We start from the raw sequence: 18,342 nt of genomic DNA on the forward strand, positions 1-18,342 counted from the left end.
AGTTCACGCTTGGCTTGACCACTCATGCTCTGATCCGCGCCAACATCGATGGCAGCGGCCGCACCTTCCTCCCCTCACCAAACCCCCAACCCCCAAAACACACACGCAAAGAGCACTAAGATTGTAACTCGCCTCTGAACCACCAATACCGCCATGGCCGAAGCAATTGTAGGTTTGCTGATTGGCAAGCTGGGTGCGGCCTTGGGGAAGGAGGCAACAACCTATGCCGCATCCCTGCTTTGCAGTGAAGGCTCTGCCCTCAGGGGTCTCTTTGCTGAGATTCGTGAAGCCAAGGAGGAGCTTGAGAGTATGCAGGCTTACCTTAAAGGGGCAGAGCGGTTCAAGGACACCGATGAGACAACTGGCCTCTTTGTTGAGAGGATCAGGGGATTTGCTTTCGAGGTCGAAGATGTTGTCGATGAGTTCACCTATAAGTTGGAGGACAAGCATGGAGGGTTTGCTGTCAAGACCTGGCGCCGACTTGCACACAAGTTGAAAGATATCAACGGCAGGCTTCAAGCGGCTACACTGAGGAAGGAGCACTACGCCATTCCAGAAATCAGCAGAAATTATGGAGGCAGTGCTCAGCAAGCTTTCAGTTTCACAAGGCATGAGGATCTTGTAGGGATCGCTGAGCACAAGCAGCAGCTGATACAATGGCTGACAGGTGATATGCAGGAGGAAAGAAGCGAGATTACCACTGTATGGGGCATGCCAGGTGTGGGGAAAACAACTTTGGTTGCCCATGTGTACAAAACTATAAAAGTATCCTTCGATGTCGCTGCATGGGTAACTGTGTCGGAGAGTTATCATGTTGAGGACTTGCTGAAGAAGATTGCTAGAGAATTTGGTGTACCAATTGATGTGTCTACCATGGATATCAGAAGCCTAGCTGAGACCATCTATGAGTATCTCCAAGGTAAAAGATACATCTTAATTCTAGATGATGTCTGGACTACTGATGTGTGGTCAGAGATAAGGACTATCTTTCCATCTAGTGGTCGACTTGTTATCACGTCACGAAAGCATGAAGTTTCATTATTGGCAACTAATATGTCTTCAATTCATTTGAAATCACTTGAAGAAGATAACTCCTGCGAGTTATTCTGCAAATCAGTTTTTTGGAATGATGCTGACAGAAAATGTCCACCAGAATTACAGAGTTTGGCTTGGAAATTTGTCAAAAAGTGTGATGAGTTGCCTATTGCTATAGTATGCCTAAGCAGCCTGCTATCAGGAAAAGGTCAAACTTTTGTAGAATGGAAAAAGGTATATGATGATTTAGAGCTCCAATTGGTGAAAAATGTGATGGGTTGTCTATTGCCTCGTGTTGAGACTCTGAAAGTCGGCTTGGAGGACCTTCCATATGATTTGAAGAATTGTTTCTTACATTGTGCATTATTCCCAGAAGATTATTCCATCAAGAGGAGGACAGTAATAAGGCATTGGATTGCTGTTGGATTCATCGAGGAAAGGGAGAACAAAACTCTGGAGGAAGTGGCAGAGGAATACTTAACTGAACTTGTGAACCGAAGCCTACTGCAGGTGGTCGAGAGAAATTATACTGGGCGGTTGAAATATCACCAGATGCATGATGTCATACGCCTGCCTTGTTGCCCTCAATAAAAGCTGGTGAGGAATGCTTTGGTGAAGTGTATGATGGCCCTTGAGCATTCGCTGTAGAGCGCACAAGTCGCATATCAATCCAGAGTGGAAACCTTCAACCCCTGAGTGAATCTGATGCTACACATGTCCGTGCAATACATGTTTTTAACAGTTATCTCAATATTGATTTACCGAGGCCTATCCTAGAATCTTCAACCTGCTGTCAACTTTGGTTCTGCAAGGTACTTGTATCAAGATTTTGCCAACTGAGGTATTCAACTTGTTCAAGGTATTTGGGCCTTAGATACTGATATTGGAAGTCTACCTGAAGAAATAGGAAGGTTGCAAAACTTAGAAATCATGGATGCTTGCAATGGTCCACTGTCGTTTTTACCAAACAACATTGTATAACTTCAGAGGTTGGATACCTATTCGCATGTTCTCTTACCAAAGCAGGAGAATTTAAAATTTTTAGTGGTGTAAAGGTGCCTAGTGGTATAAGGCCCCTCCCCCTCTCGCGTCGCTCCCGCGAGCGACGGGGGGGGGGGGGGGACCCTAGCCGCCTCCCCTCAGCCCCCCCCTCCTCCCCTCCTCGCCGCCGCCAGGCAGCGCCGGCGGCGGCGGGGCCCCTTCATCCTTTCGCCCTACGGCGGCTGGCGCGGGCCGGCGGCGGCGGGCGTTACGTCGTGCTGGCGAGGGGCGCGGCGGCGCAGCGGCGAGCTCTGGCGGCGGGGTCGCGAGCAAGTGGCGGCGGCGTGGTTGGGCCTCGCGGGCGTGCGCGCGTCCTGGGCTGGGGCGGCGGCTGGGTCTGGCTCGGCCAGATCCGCGGCTCGGCGGCCTTGGACGGCGCGGGCCATCTCGCCAGCGGGTCGCGGTACATCTGCTGCGGCTCGCGCGGCTGCCGGTGGCCGATGTGCAAGGCCCGGCGTGGCGCCCCCTGTGGTCGTCTCCAGGACGGATCTGACCGTCTGCGCGTCCTCGTTGTCAGCCGGGTGTTCGACGTGCTCCTCGCTGATCTGATCTGAAGGCCGTGGTGGGGCGTTGCAGGGGGCAACGTGAGGAGGCTGGCTGGAGGGATGGGTGGTCTGCCCACCCGTCACCGGCGCGGGGGTGTGCCGGTCGAGGTCTCGCACCGCTCCGCCCCCTCCTCTTCTTCCTGGCCTGGTTACCTCCGGCTCCATCTGTCGAGGCGCTGGCGGCTCCAACGATGGTGGGGATCTGCTGGTGGTGGGGATTCGTTCCTTTGGGCGGTCGTTGGGGGTGTCGGGTGGCAGGGCGGCGGCTCTGCGGTGGGAGCTGCGGTGTTCGTGAGCGGAGCTCACAGCTCGGGTGCGGACTGGCGACCTTGGTCGCGTGGGCGGCGGGGTGGTTCGGGCTCGGTGACCTGTGGTGATCGGAGATGGAGAGGTATACCGGGGTGAAATCCTTGTCTGACCACGGTCAGACCGAAGGAGGCGGTGTCCGCGGGCGTCGTCCCCTTCCTGTAGGCTCCGTCGCGGTCTCTCCTGATTCTCCGTGTTGCTCCGGATGAAAATCTTGATCTTTGGATCGGGTGGTGTCGGCACTCCAGTGTCGTGCCCTTCTTGAAGGCACTACCTTGGAGCTCGCGGTTCGTCGGCGGTCAGCTATGTTCTTCATGATGGCTTGTTCTTGGTGGAGGGCTCCGCCATCTTCGTAGTGATGCTTTGTTGTACATCTGTTGTCCGCTTCGAGTTGGCTTAGCTGATCTCCGGCACCTTTGTATCTTGCTTTGTGTGTGTGTGTTTGGGTGATGTGTTGTATGGTTCGGTTCGGTTGTATGAGGGACATTGCTTTATATATAAAGCGGTGCGAAAGCCTTTTTCGGTAAGGCACTTGACTTCACTGCATGCTCATAAATTCTGCAGGGTGTAGCAGCTTTAACACAGCTTAGAACATTTGCTGTCTGCAAGGTGAAAACTGAACACTCGGCTGACTTGAGAAATGCTATCAAAGAAATGGGACATCTTCTGCATCTAGAAATCATAAATTTGAGTGAGAAGGAGGTGCTGCAGCTCAATAAGACATCGATGCCTCAAGTTATCTCATCTTGGTCCCACCATAATTGATGAGGAATCATTTTCCAGTCTCTTGAAGCTACGTGGTTTTATTTCACCTTTCGGTTGTCAACGCGTTTGAAGGGAAGAAGCTGCACTTCACTGCATGGTCTTTTCCAAAACTTGGGTTTCTATCTATATGGATGCACCGCACCTCAACTAAGTTGAAATAGAAGAGGGTGCAATGGGAAGCCTTGCCGAGCTCTGCTTGCAAGTTTGTCCTGAACTGAAGTTTCTTCCGCATGGTGTTGAGCATCTTACACTCCTTGAAGAATTATATCTGAGTGACACATCATAGGAGTGTTAAACACCTATGCGATTGGTATATTGTTGAGATATAGAGATATAGCTAGGAGGTAGTTTGTATGAGATATTCCTGTAACTATCTCCTCCTTTTCTTCTTTCTCAAGTTGTATCTTGATTGTCTCTTATCTCTTGTAACCGCACCATGTAAAGCCATCTAGGGTTTTGGCTCCCTCCTATATAACATGAACACATCGCCCCTATAAGGGCAAGACGTTTGACCGCTCGCACATGGTATCAGAGCCCCTCTTCTTCAACTCATCTAGCTACCAAAACCCATCTGTGCCAAAGCTACCATGTCTTCCTCCTCCGGCGCTTCCCTCCCGGCTAGTCTCAATGGCCAGGTCACCGAGAAGCTATCCTGCACGAACTACGTGCTGTGGCGCACGCAGATGATTCCCCAACTGCGTGGCGCCGGGGTCTTCGGCTACGTCGACGGCACCCAGCCGGAGCCGGCAAAGCTGCTCGTCACCACCGACAAGGAAGGCAAGCAGACTTCAATGCCCAACCCTCTCCACCCAATCTGGGTCCGGGAGGACCAGCAGGTCCTTGGCTACCTGCTGGGCAATCTCACAAAGGAGGTGCTCCTCACGGTGACCACGGTCACCACCACGGGCGCGCTCTGGACGACGCTCGCCGGCATGTACTCATCGCAATCGGTGAGTCGCATCAACAATATTCGCACCTCTCTCATCAATGCGCAGAAGGGCAACCTCTCCGTCGCCTCCTACTTCGCCACCATGTGTGGCTACGCCGACGAGCTGGCCGCGGCGGGCAAGGCGATCCTCGACGACGAGCTCATCTCCTACATCATCCACGGGCTCGATGCTGACTACCAGCCTCTGATCTCTGCTCTGGACGCTCGCGTGACCCCTGTCACCCTCGACGAGCTGTTCGCTATGCTCTCCAACTTTGATCAGAGGATGGTGCACTTCCACGGGTCCAGCGGCGGCGGTTTCAAATCCTCCGCGAACTCGGCCTCTCGTGGTCGCGGTGGCTCCTCTCGGCGCGACGGCTTCTCCCGTGGCAGGGGAGGTCTAGTGGTGGCGGAAACGGCGGTGGCCCCAACTCCTGCACTGGCGGCGGGCGTTCTTCCTCCAACAACCGAACTCGCCGCGGCGGCGGCAACCCTCGCGCACGTCCTGATGCTCCTTGTTGCCAAATATGTGGCAAGTTGGGGCACACAGCAAAAGATTGCTGGTACCGCTTGTTGGGAAACGTAGTAATTTCAAAAAATTTCCTACGCATACGCAAGATCATGGTGATGCATAGCAATGAGAGGGGAGAGTGTTGTCTATGTACCCTCTTAGACAGAAGCGAAAGCGTTGACGCAACGTAGAGGAAGTAGTCGTACGTCTTCCCGGTCCAACCGATCCAAGCACCGTTACTCCGGCACCTTCGAGTTCTTGACACACGTACAGCTCGATGACGCTCCCCGGGCTCCGATCCAGCAAAGCTTCGGGGAGGGAGGAGTTCCGTCAGCATGACGGCGTGGTGACGATCTTGATGTTCAACTGTCGCAGGGCTTCGCCTAAGCACCGCTACAATATGACCGAGGTGGAATATGGTGGAGGGGGGCACCGCACACGGCTAAGGAACGATCACGAAGATCAACTTGTGTGTTCTAGGGTGCCCCCCTGCCCCCGTATATAAAGGAGCCAAGGGGAGGGGGCGGCCGGCCAGGGGCGCGCCAGGGGGGAGTCCTACTCCCACCGGGAGTAGGACTCCCTTCTTTCCTAGTTGGAGAAGGAGAAGGGGGGAAAGAGGAGGAAGAGGGGAAGGAAAGGGGGGGCGCCGGCCCCCTTCCCTTGTCCTATTCGGACTAGGAAGGGGAGGGGCGCGCGGCCACCTCCTGCCTCCTTCTCTCTTCTCCCTCAAGGCCCATGTAGGCCCAATAACCCCCGGGGGTTCCGGTAACTTCCCGGTACTCCGGTAAAATGCCGATTTCACCCGGAACTATTCTGATGTCCAAATATAGGCTTCCAATATATCGATCTTTATGTCTCGACCATTTTGAGACTCCTCGTCATGTCTGTGATCACATCCGGGACTCCGAACAACCTTCCGTACATAAAAATACATAAACTCATAATATAACTGTCATCGAAACTTTAAGCGTGCGGACCCTACGGTTCGAGAACAATGTAGACATGACCGAGACACGTCTCCGGCCAATAACCAATAGTGGGGCCTGGATGCCCATATTGGCTCCTACATATTCTACGAAGATCTTTATCGGTCAGACCGCATAACAACATACGTTGTTCCCTTTGTCATCGGTATGTTACTTGCCCGAGATTCGATCGTCGGTATCCAATACCTAGTTCAATATCTTCACCGGCAAGTCTCTTTACTCGTTCCATAATACATCATCTCACAACTAACACATTAGTTGCAATGCTTGCAAGGCTCATGTGATGTGCATTACCGAGAGGGCCCAGAGATACCTCTCCGACATTCGGAGTGACAATTCCTAATCTCGAAATACGCCAACCCAACAAGTACCGTCGGAGACACCTGTAGAGCACCTTTATAATCACCCAGTTACGTTGTGACGTTTGGTAGCACACAAAGTGTTCCTCCGGTAAACGGGAGTTGCATAATCTCATAGTCATAGGAACATGTATAAGTCATGAAGAAAGCAATAGCAACATACTAAACGATCGGGTGCTAAGCTAATGGAATGGGTCATGTCAATCAGATCATTCAACTAATGATGTGACCCCGTTAATCAAATAACAACTCTTTGTCCATGGTTAGGAAACATAACCATCTTTGATTAACGAGCTAGTCAAGTAGAGGCATACTAGTGACACTCTGTTTTGTCTATGTATTCACACATGTATTATGTTTCCGGTTAATACAATTCTAGCATGAATAATAAACATTTATCATGATATAAGGAAATAAATAATAACTTTATTATTGCCTCTAGGGCATATTTCCTTCACCGCTATGAAGAGGATGACGACTCCTCTCAAGATGATGACAAGGTGGCGGCGGCTGCGGATGGCTCCTACGGCATCGACACCAACTGGTACGTCGACAGCGGCGCCACCAACCACATCACCAACGAGCTCGAGAAGGTGACCGTGAAGGAGAAATACCGCGGCAAGGACCAAATCCACACAGCTAGTGGTGAAGGTATGGAGATCCGTCACATTGGTCATTCAAGTTTTAGTACCCCTTCTCGTAAAATCCATCTTAGAAATTTTTTGCATGTTCCCAACGCCGACAAGAGTCTCCTTTCTGTCCATAGAATTGCCCTTGATAATCATGTTTTCCTTGAATTTCACCCTTATTTCTTTTTGATCAAGGATCAGGCGACGACGAGCATCCTCTACCGAGGTAGACGTGTTCGTGGACTCTATCCGTTGATTCCAGAGCTTAGGAGACTGAATAAACAAGCTTGTGGTGCTATCAAGCTTTCATCCACACGATGGCATGATCGTTTAGGACATGCTTCTTTTTCTTTAGTTGAAAAATTGCTTAGAAAGAATAAGCTCCCGTTTGTTGGTGAGCGCAATATTGAAACTATTTGTGATTCTTGTCAACGAGCTAAGAGTCATCAGCTACCTTATCCTATTTCTACGAGTGTTTCTACCAAACCATTGCAATTAATCTTTTCCGATGTGTGGGGTCCTGCCCCCACCTCAGTTGGTAGACATACATACTATGTGAGCTTCATTGATGACTATAGTAAGTTCTCTTGGATTTATCTTCTCAAGAAACGATCCAATGTTTTTCAAGTTTTTAAAGAATTTCAAGCACTCGTTGAATGCCGGTTTGACTGCAAGATACTTGCTGTCCAATCAGACTGGGGTGGAGAATATGAGAAATTAAATTCCTTCTTTCAAACTCTTGGCATCTCTCACCATGTGTCATGCCCCCACGCTCACCAACAAAATGGGTCTGCCGAACGCAAGCACCGGCACATTGTTGAGGTCGTTTTAGCTCTTTTACCTGGCGCCTCCATGCCTCTCAAATTCTGGGATGAAGCTTTCCTCACAGCCGTTCACATCATTAACATGCTTCCTAGTCGTGTTATCAATAATGAAACTCCCATAGAACGGCTACTCCACACTAAACCTGACTACACAACACTTCGTGTTTTTGGGTGTGCATGTTGGCCAAATCTTCGCCCATATAATCAACGCAAACTTATGTTTCGCTCAAAACAATGTGTTTTTATCGGGTATAGCGCTCAACACAAAGGTGTAAAATGCCTAGATGTATCCACCGGGCGCGTCTATATATCACGTGACGTTGTTTTTGATGAAACAAAGTTTCCCTTTGCTGACCTACATCCCAACGCCGGTGCCTTGCTTCGCCAAGAAATCCTCCTCCTGCCATCCCATCTTCTCGGCCTTGATCAAGGGGGAAATACTTGTGATGATTCAATGCTGACTAACCCTCCTAATGGTGCCAATGAGTCCTCTTGTGATGTCATAGGAACAAACAGTGAGAAAAATGATGAAGAAATTGAGCAGAATCATGAAGAAATTGGCCTCCAAGTGCCATATTTGCTGTGTCCAGAATTGGGGAGCAGATCCTCCTTGGGATCGTCACCGAATCAGCAGCAGGGCAGCAGATCTGCGCCGGGATCAGCGCCTGCAGACGCGTCAGACCCGACAGCAGCAGACCTGACGCCCGCGCGGGCTCCCGCGGCTCCGCGCACGCCACGCGCCAGCTCTCGAGTGGCGGCAGTCCTCTGTCGGCCCCGCTCCAATCGCCAGGCTCCACGTGGCGACGTCCTGATGGCTCGGGCGGCCCGCGGTTTCCTGCCGAACCGCGCTGCTACAAGCGGCGCGCCCAGGTGCAGCCGACCAACGTGGGGCCCAGCGCTGAGCCATCCAGCCAGGTGGGCGCGGGTCTCGGTGCTGATTCGCGTGGCCCAACGCAATCATGTGCCCATGATGAGCCGGCTGGCCACCCAGGATCCTCTGCGGCAGAAATAGCTTCTCTGCTGCACGCTGGAGCCACAAAAGATCCGGCGCGGGTGCCGAGCGGATCTACCTCGGGATCGCCTGCACCAGCAACTCCTGTGCATGATTCAGGATTTTCTGCGCTGGCTGATTCTGTGGTGGGATCACGGCGCCTCACACAGCTGCAAAAAGGTGTAACTCAACCTCTTAATTACAAACATATGAGTAAATATGGCCTAGTTTGCTCTACAGATGAACAAGCTGAACCAAGGACTCTGGATGAGGCAGTCAGAGATGAAAGATGGAGAAAAGCAACGATGGAAGAATATGTGGCACTAAAGAAAAATAAAACATGGCATTTGGTTCCCCCACGGCAAGGTAAAAATCTTATAGATTGCAATTGGGTGTTCAGAGTTAAAAGAAAATCTGATGGAACTGTTGACAGATACAAAGCTAGGCTTGTTGCAAAAGGGTTTAAACAGAGATATGGTATTGATTATGAGGATACCTTTAGCCCTGTTGTGAAAGCTGCTACCATTAGACTTGTTCTCTCTATTGCTGTGTCTAGAGGATGGAGTCTTAGACAACTAGACGTGCAGAACGCGTTTCTCCATGGTGTTCTGGAAGAAGAGGTGTACATGAAACAACCTCCTGGGTTTGAGAGCAAATCTAACCTTCATTTGTTTGCAAACTTGATAAAGCACTCTATAGCTTGAAGCAAGCCCCACGGGTGTGGTACTCCCGTCTTAGTCACAAGATGCAATCACTTGGCTTTGTCCCTTCCAAGTCAGATACCTCACTGTTCATCTACAATAGGCTCAATACATACATATTTGTTCTTATTTGTGTTGATGATATTATTGTTACAAGTTCATCTAGTGAGGCCATTGCATCATTGTTGAAGGATTTAAGTGCAGAATTTGCTCTCAAGGATCTTGGAGATTTGCATTTCTTTCTTGGAATTGAGGTGAAGAAACACAAGTATGGATTTCATCTCTCTCAACAGAAGTATGCAACCGACTTGGTAAGAAAGGCAGGCCTGCAAAGTTGTAAACCCTCCTTCACCCCATTATCCAGCTCAGAAAAGCTATCTCTCACAGAAGGGCAACTTTTGAATCAAGAGGACAGTACAAAGTACCGGAGTTTGGTAGGTGCACTATAGTACTTGACTCTAACAAGGCCTGATATTTCTTTTGCTGTCAACAAGCTATGTCAGTTTCTGCATGCACCTACCACTGTGCATTGGACTGCTGCAAAGCGCATTGTCAGATATGTCAAACATACTTTGAGCATTGGCCTTAGTTTCAGCAAGTCATCCTCCACTCTTGTTAGTGCTTTCTCTGATTCTGACTGGGCAGGCTGTCTGGATGACAGGCGCTCCTTTGGTGGATTTGCAATATTTTTTGGACCAAACTTGATTTCATGGTGTGCAAGAAAACAGGCCATAGTGTCTAGGTCTAGCACAGAGGCAGAGTACAAGGCACTGGCAAATGCTACAGCTGAAATTATATGGGTTCAATCAATGCTAAAAGAACTTGGTATAAAAAGTTCTCAAGATCCATGCTTATGGTGTGATAATCTTGGAGCTACCTACTTATCTGCAAATCCAGTTTTTCATGCCAGAACAAAGCACATAGAGACCGATTTTCATTTTGTCAGAAAAAGAGTTGCACGGAAACAACTTGATATTCGGTTCATTCACTCCAAGGATCAAGTTGCCGATGGGTTTACTAAAGCCCTGCCTATCAAAAGTTTTGAAGAGTTTAAGCATAATCTCAACTTGATGAAGTTGTGATTAAGGGGGGGGGGGTGTTAAACACCTATGCGGTTGGTATATTGTTGAGATATAGAGATATAGCTAGGAGGTAGTTTGTATGAGATATTCCTGTAACTATCTCCTCCTTTTCTTCTTTCTCAAGTTGTATCTTGATTCTCTCTTATCTCTTGTAACCGCACCATGTAAAGGCATCTAGGGTTTTGGCTCCCTCCTATATAACATGAACACGTCGCCCCTAGAAGGGCAAGACGTTTGACCGCTCGCACAAGGAGCTCATAGAGAAGCTTCGGCAAAAGAGAGAACGAAAGGAATGCACTGATTATCTTACGACTTGTGTTCTTTGTTCTCTCTCTTGCAGGATTTCCAGGTGTCGCCAGGACTGGACGAGCGCTACCTTAACGGTGGCCTGCGCTTCTCTACGAGGCCGCCTACCAGCTGACCATGGGCGACAATGAGGATGACGCGCATGCCATTGCCATCTGGTCTTCATGTGTTCCAAACCGCGTGAAGATCTTTGCATGGCTCCTGTTCCGTGGGCGTCTCAACTCCAAATGCAACCTCCTCCGCAAGCACATCATTGCAGACTCTCTATGTCCACGATGTGGGTTTGACGGCAAGACCAGCTCACAGATCTTCATCGACTGCCCGCTCGCTTAGCGAATATATGGCAACGGATTGGACCCCCCAGCTCCATCGATGACCTTTGGGACTGCCGTCTACCTCGCCAGGTAGATGCGATAATCTGGCACTCCATCCTACTCATTATCCTATGGAAGATATGGGACTCCAGAAATGCTATGACTTTCAAGCAACAGAACCACCACAGCGTTTTCACCCTGAAGCGAATCGATGACCTTATGCTTTGGACGCACCGGATGAAGAAGCCGGCGCATAAATAGGCTGCCTACTCATGGTGTTCCTACTTGTTTGAACGACTACACATGCTTATGTAATTCACCTTTGTAATCAGGCGAACGTTGGGTTACAAAATTAAGAAATGTATTCAGGTGGGGAGCTCCCCCCCCCCCCCCCCCCCCCCCCCCCGCGCGCGCGCGATTTTTCAAAAAAAAATCTTACGAAGATTAGACAGATTAGACACATCAGAAGAGTTACTGTTGTACTAAAAAGAAAGGCTTACACGAAAGATTCTGTGACCGGAAGACTTGCTACTGCCCCAGCGATAGATACAAGTAAGGGTGGGTTGTTTTGTACATATGTGGAACTAAGTAAGCTGTGAGTGATGGATTGGATTTATTTGCTTTTTACACTGTACGTGTATTTGTTCACCCTTTCTCTAAAAAGATAAATGTATCCGTTCACCAAGAAACATAAAGTACATACATCATGCTTTATTTTTGATTTCCCTGACTCTATTGGCTGTCCCTACTCTCTTACTCTACCCTACATAGAGAAGAAAAGAGCAGAGCAAAGTTGGAGAGAGCAGAGATGACAGTATGTGTATTAGTGTGTTGTGAGTTGTGACTTGTGAGAGTTGATCAACTAACTCATTAGACATTCAACTAATTCGATCAACTGTAACCAGTAGTAGTACCACTAGTATGACTGTCTGTCCATTAGAGTGGACTGGGTAAGTGACATGAAGAAACTTTACTATAATCATTAACATCTGGTTAGGAAATCATTGTCGAAGAGAAAGAAAAACAAACATAAACTGCTAGAATTAACATTAAGTGGTCACTCCAGTTCCTTGGAGATTCAATTCAATTCAACTGGATTTATTTACACTGACATTGTGTTAATCCTTCTTTTCTCTTGATCTATCTATCTTTAATATACAGATATGAAAATATGATTAACGTAAGGAAAAGGCCCCCGCAAAAAAAAATTAACAAAGAACAAACGGTGTGGCTTTTCTTCAGCTCTCCTTACATTCCTGTAGATCACAAGTAAAAGGGAGTGCTCACTCTGTTGGCTTTTTTCCGGCCTCGATATTATCCGCGACATGTTGTCATGTTTAATGTCGACTAATTAAGGAAAACAAAAATATTTAAAGGGCTTCAGAAAAACAAATCCAAACATAATCACTGAAAATTCAGCTAATTTGAAATGTTTTGGACCGAATCACAAAGAGAGTCGAGTCTTAGGGCATCTCCGGCCGTTGGCCCCCCGGGGGGGCGTCTAAAAGCGCCGCCTGGGGGTGAGCCGGCGCAAAAAATGGCCCTGGGGGCGAGTCGGTCCCCAGCCGTCGGCCTCCAGGGCCGCCCCCAGGCGCGTATTAAAAAACAAAAAAAAGAAAGTTCGGCGAAGTTATGATAAAACTAGTTAAATTTCGGCCAAACATGGCAAATTTCGGCGAAATTCGTCCAAACATTACATTAACCTAATCTAAAAAAAAGAAAGGGGGAAGTCGTCGCCGCCGTCGCCGCCATCGTCGTCGTCGGCCTTCTCCTCCTTGACGCGGGCGCCCCTGCTGGACCCCTGCCCGGCGTCGCCATGGCGAACAGGCGGCGGCGCGTCGTCGTCGTCGCTGCTGTCGCAAAGGACGACGACCCCGCCTTCCTCGCGGCCGCGTCGGCGCTCCTCGAAGCGGCGTAGGGCGGCGCGCTGGCGCTCCTTCTCCTTCTCGCGGCGCGCCTTCTCCATCGCAATGGAGTCCTGGCGCGCCCACTCGAGGGCGGCATCGCCGTCGTCGGTGAACTCGGCCTTCACCGGCGCCAGACCCGGCTCCGTCTTCACCGGCGCCAGCCCCGGCTCCGTCTTCGGCTTGACGAAGCGCGGAGGAGCCGACGAGGGGGCGCGCCGGCCGCCCTCGTTGATGACGATGCCGGCGCTGCGAGTGCGCCGGCCGAGCGGCGTCTCCGCCGCGGGCTCGGCCTTGACGCCGAGCAGCGCCGGAGAGCCGGAGGAGTGGGAAGAAGAACGGGACGACGAGGAAGAAGAAGAGGATGCGCCGAACCTTCTTGGAGCCCATGGCCCGACGCGTCGGTGCTGCGCCGGGGCGGCCACCCTCGCCGGGGGGTACGCCAACGGCGGGTCGTTGCCGCCCTCGAGGTACGTGATCACGCCCTCGAGTGTGCGGCCGGGGACGCCCCACCAGAGGTAGCGTCCCTCGCTGTTCTGCCGGCTGCCGACCACCGGCGCGCCGTTGGTGGACGCCAAGCGCTGCTGTTGGCGGCGCTCGAAATACGCCGCCCAGGCCGCGTGGTTGTCGGCGGCGTACTGGGGGAGAGAGAGCTCGGCGTCGGTGAGGGACGCGCGCACGATGTCGACCTCCTCGGCGAAGTACCTCGGGTCCGCCGCGGCGTCGGGCAACGGGGGAATGGGCACTCCCCCGGCGCTGAGTCTCCACCCCGTCGGCCCGGCACGCATGCCCGGCGGCGCCGGGATGTTCGCCTGGAACAGGAGCCACGACTCCTGTTTGCGCAGCGAACGGCGGCCGAAGCCGTTGGCCGCCGCCGTATCTCCGGGGAAGCACTCTGCCATGGCGAAGGCGGGGCTGGGCGGGCTCGGAAGAGGTAGAGGGAGGGGCTGGGCGGCGGCGCTCGGGGAGAGAGGAAGGGTTGGACGGCGGCGAGGGGCGGGGCTGGTGTGGGCGCAGGTGAGCGGAGGCCGCCGGCTTTTATAGCCGGGCCGCGCCCGTGTGTACGCGTGCGAGGGAGTGGAGGCGTCGGCGCGCCGTCCCGTGAACGCGGCGCCCGTGAGGAATCAGTGGCAAGGCTGACCGGCGGCAGCCTTGCCATTGATTCCCCGCGGGAAGCGAGGCCGTTGGGGGAAGACGAGGCGCCGAGTCGCTGACGCGGCTGGCCCGTGTCTTTTTCGCGCCAAAATAGCTCGCCCCGGCGCCCCCGGGCGCCCCAGCGCGCCGGGTTCGGCCTGAGTCCGCCGGCGCTGTTTTCGGCCCAAGTTGGCGAAAATCGGGCTCCTGGGGGCGTGACTGGGCCGTTTTTTCGGCGCCGGCGCGAAAAAATCGCCTGGGGAGGCCTTCCTGGGGGCGCGGCTGGAGATGCCCTTATTGGTAACAAAATACAGACGCAGATCCTCATACATACGCACATACACTCACTCTTATGAGCGCACACACACCCTTGATAGTCAACGGGAATGTGTCCTCCTACTGAATGCACGTCATCGGAAGTCTGAAATAAATCCAAGAAAATGCGAGTACCAATGTCAAAGTCTAGGCTTGAACTCTAGTGGGCTAAGGATATTACTATCCTCCTAATAATTCAACCACAGATTGGTTCACGAATAGAGGGGTCTACGACTACAGTTGACTCCACTGCTTTCTACTCTTAGAAGGACCAAAACTGCTCCACCACAGACGGGTACCAGGGGCTGTCTTAGCAAAAACGAAGACATGAATGGACCCAAAGGAAAACATATGGAACGACAGTGTCCGCCGCCATACACAGCCCCCTCCACTCCCCTCTCTCTGCCGCTACAGCGAAATGGGGCGCGGGAGTTTCCTCCTACTTCCCCTTCCCGCGATAGCGAGATCCACCTCCTCCCCCCAACCCCACCCCTCCAGCACGGTCTCCATCGCCATGCATTCCAATCTCCATGTCCATGGCTCCTGTCTATGCCTTCGCCTGCTCCGCGGGTCCGATAGCCCTATCAACCTGCATCACCGCTGCCTTCGCCCACAGGGAGCTCGACTACGCATTCCAGCAAGTACACCTACTTAGTACTGACCATGAAATTTTGGTTCTGTTTTGTTTGCTGGAGAATGATTTGTTTCGTCCACATTTAAAATCGCATCAATTTCATCGACTATGTTTCTTTGCTGAAGAATGAGTGAATTGGAAACTGCATTGCAGGGTATGGATTGGCAAAACACCACCTCGAACTTCTCCCCGACTGAATGAACTTAAGCAAGCAAGGTACTCAAACATTTGTTCGTCATTAACATTGACTGTTTGTTCTGCTTGTTGGTTCTACTCAATTTATTACTCACCCTAACGGAATTATCGACGGATTAGCCTTACTTTTTGAACAGATTGAAACTATTACACATATACAGAGGTACTGCAGGATTAGAGCAATGTGGAATTAGAATTACCCACTGAGCATTACCATGGTATATAGGATACGTACAGCCAAGTTTAGTGGACTGGAGTAGGCGTCAGTCAGACAAAAAGTGAGCGCGGCATGATCTCCCCTCATGTGAAAACGTGCTAGTGGTAAGCTCCATGTGCGCTCAACGTCAACAAATTAAGGCCCGACCGGTCAATGAGCAAATTTCCTAATTACGACCTCGATCTGTTCCCAAATCCCAAGTCCTCTTACAGCTAGCTAGCTAATTAAGTACAGCCAAGTTGATGTCACTTAACAATGTGTCTATCTCTGTATCACGTTCAGACTTCTCATAGCTGTACTGATAGCAGCAACTACCGAGGAAGGTAATCCACCTTGGTTAACAATCAGTGAATAATCAGCCAGTTGACCTGGAGCTGGCTGATAGCCAAGCAACTCTTAAAGAAGGTAATATTCCATCTAGTGTTAATCTTGGCTATACGATGGAATTATAAACAGATGGATGGATTGTTTCATTTCTCACAAAACCGATGGATTAGTTTTACTCTTCGTGGGGGTATTATAGGATTAGAGCCATCGATCTGGAATTAATTACTGTCAGCAGCGCTGAGGAAGAAGAGGCGACAAGAACTGAAGAGCTACAGGAGAACCTGGCCAGAACGGAGCAGGCCAGGCCCAAGAGGAGGACGCAGGTCCCTTCAAGGCTGCGTGGCCCAGAATGGGCCCGATAATCACGCTATATGTATTCCCTTCCCCTCACTGTAACGGGTGGTTGGCGGCTTCGGCCGAATGGATAGGATAGGAGTTGGCGTATGAGACTTGTCTGTAATCCTTCCTCTCGTCGAATCCTCATGAACTAGCTTGAGATCTGAGCAATTCCAGCAACTATAATCGAGAGATCCTAGTTCGTGCTTACAATTACCCACCGAAAAACAATGATACATCAGCATAGTTGATAAGGTACGTGATCACAACTCACTGTTTCAATCCTCGAAGTACAAAGATTGAACAACTTGATGACAAGACAAACAGCTAGTGTCGTTGCTGCTAAGATAGTAGTACTCATGGTTACGAATTACTATAGAACAGGGTAAAAAAGCCACGGTCCCGTAAAAGGCGATGGTTGTTGGTTGTCTCCATTATTGAGCTTCCTGATGTCTTCCTCATCTCGACCAGCTGCTCGTTGTTTTCATTGAAACAAATTATAATTGTTTTCTTTCTTGCCCTTTCTTCCCCAGAGACAAGTAACCTCTTTCTGCCTACACCAACCAACCACAAGAGAGAGACATGGAGTATCATGCTTTATTTTACCAAAGGATGCTGATGGGTGGTTAAGCGCTGTCACGCACATGGAGTATCACACTTCATTTCACCAAAGGATGCTGATGGGTGGTTAAGCGCTGTCACGCACATGGTCGCGAATCCACCAGCACGAGATCTCAAGCCGACTACTATTGTTTTAACAGTGTATCTCCTTTGGATGATGTACTGGCAGTGTAGATCTGAGGCTTTGTTTCTCCCAACCTGATGTTTGAGTTAGTTGGGGGCAATGACTTTGACTCACAAGTCACAAATTGAAAATTCAAAAATTAGTGCTGTTGTCCACCACTGTGTACCGATCGTTATCGTAGAGAAGGGAGGTGGAGATTAAAGTAAGAAGCTTATGTCAGCTTGTATATTGTCTGAACTGAGATGTGCCCCCTCCCATACTGAGATTTTATCCTCCTCCGGTGAACACCACTCCGGCATTGACACCAACAATATTGCCCCATTTTTTGTTTCACATGCAACCATTGTGTTAGCATCAAAATCATTAACTAGTTCGAATATATTGTAACATCCTCTGAACTGTGTGTCCTATATATCGCACACAGTTCCCTTCTCAAAGTCGTGCCAGATGGATCGGCAATCACAAACGTTTCATTTGCTAGCACATTTTTTTTATTTTCTCAGGTGTGCAACGCCCGCATCGCAAACAGTTCGGTCCAATGGTGTATGATAGGTGTGTCTTCATAGCACCACGCTGCACTTGTGGGAGCTCACAAATATAGGCTCTGTCATGAGCAACTCTTAGAACTCGGTGAACAGTTCCTCAGCTCTGGAAGGAAGATGGACATGAAACAACGGTGGCTGCAGAAACGGGAAGGAGGAAAGTAGCTAGGGAAGTTCTTTTAGCTCAATCAATGTAGGATTGAAATCATCCTGTGTATATAATCTGGAAAGCAATGAAATCAGCGACTTATGAGCGCGTGGTTGTCTTGTGGGTACATGTGTGTGTAGGTGGCGTTTGGGTGTGTTTAGAGGTTGCATGGAGTGTGGAAAGAGTAAAATCATGCGGACAATGTTACATTTTCAATCTAATGGTGGACCCCGATGAATCTTGTGGTATTGGGAGGACTGGATGTTGATGCAAGGGAGGATTAGGAGGTGGGTTGAGTCTTGGTAACACATAGAATGTTACTCCCTCTGTAAACTTTTGTCACCCTGGTAACAAATAGTGGCAAAGAAAAAAATGTGAGACTGGCACAACCAATAATGGGGTATACAAGTACACATTATATTTTAACTCAAAAACAAATGTTGCGCTACTTGACAAAGGACCTCAGCTTCACTATATTTGTCACCCTGGAGAGCTATAAGTATACATGCGGATGCAGCTCCA

General features: G+C 50.3%; 1 protein-coding gene and 1 pseudogene across 1 annotated transcript; both read left to right on the forward strand.

The window, feature by feature from the left end:
• The first annotated feature begins 153 nt into the window (after positions 1-153).
• LOC147962767 (disease resistance protein RPM1-like) lies at positions 154-3,978 on the forward strand (annotated as a pseudogene).
• Positions 3,979-4,279: 301 nt separating this feature from the next.
• LOC147962768 (uncharacterized) lies at positions 4,280-9,624 on the forward strand. Its single transcript, XM_087534300.1, has 4 exons — positions 4,280-5,183; positions 6,945-7,127; positions 7,301-7,331; positions 8,520-9,624. The coding sequence occupies exons 1-4, from the start codon at positions 4,280-4,282 to the stop codon at positions 9,622-9,624; spliced, it is 2,223 nt and encodes a 740-aa protein (XP_087390426.1).
• Positions 9,625-18,342: the final 8,718 nt, after the last annotated feature.

This window comes from Triticum urartu, chromosome 7A (assembly GCF_056163025.1).
Source record: "Triticum urartu cultivar PI428250 chromosome 7A, HENAU_Tu73, whole genome shotgun sequence".
Classification (NCBI taxonomy): domain Eukaryota; kingdom Viridiplantae; phylum Streptophyta; class Magnoliopsida; order Poales; family Poaceae; genus Triticum; species Triticum urartu.

Bases quoted from the DNA above. Each gene is read 5' to 3' on its own strand.
- LOC147962768 (XM_087534300.1), top strand. From the start codon at position 4,280: ATGTCTTCCTCCTCCGGCGCTTCCCTCCCGGCTAGTCTCAATGGCCAG. The intron at 5,184-6,944 runs GTACCGCTTGTT...ACCGCTATGAAG, and splicing joins CACACAGCAAAAGATTGCTG to AGGATGACGACTCCTCTCAA. The intron at 7,128-7,300 runs GTATGGAGATCC...TTTTTGATCAAG, and splicing joins CCACACAGCTAGTGGTGAAG to GATCAGGCGACGACGAGCAT.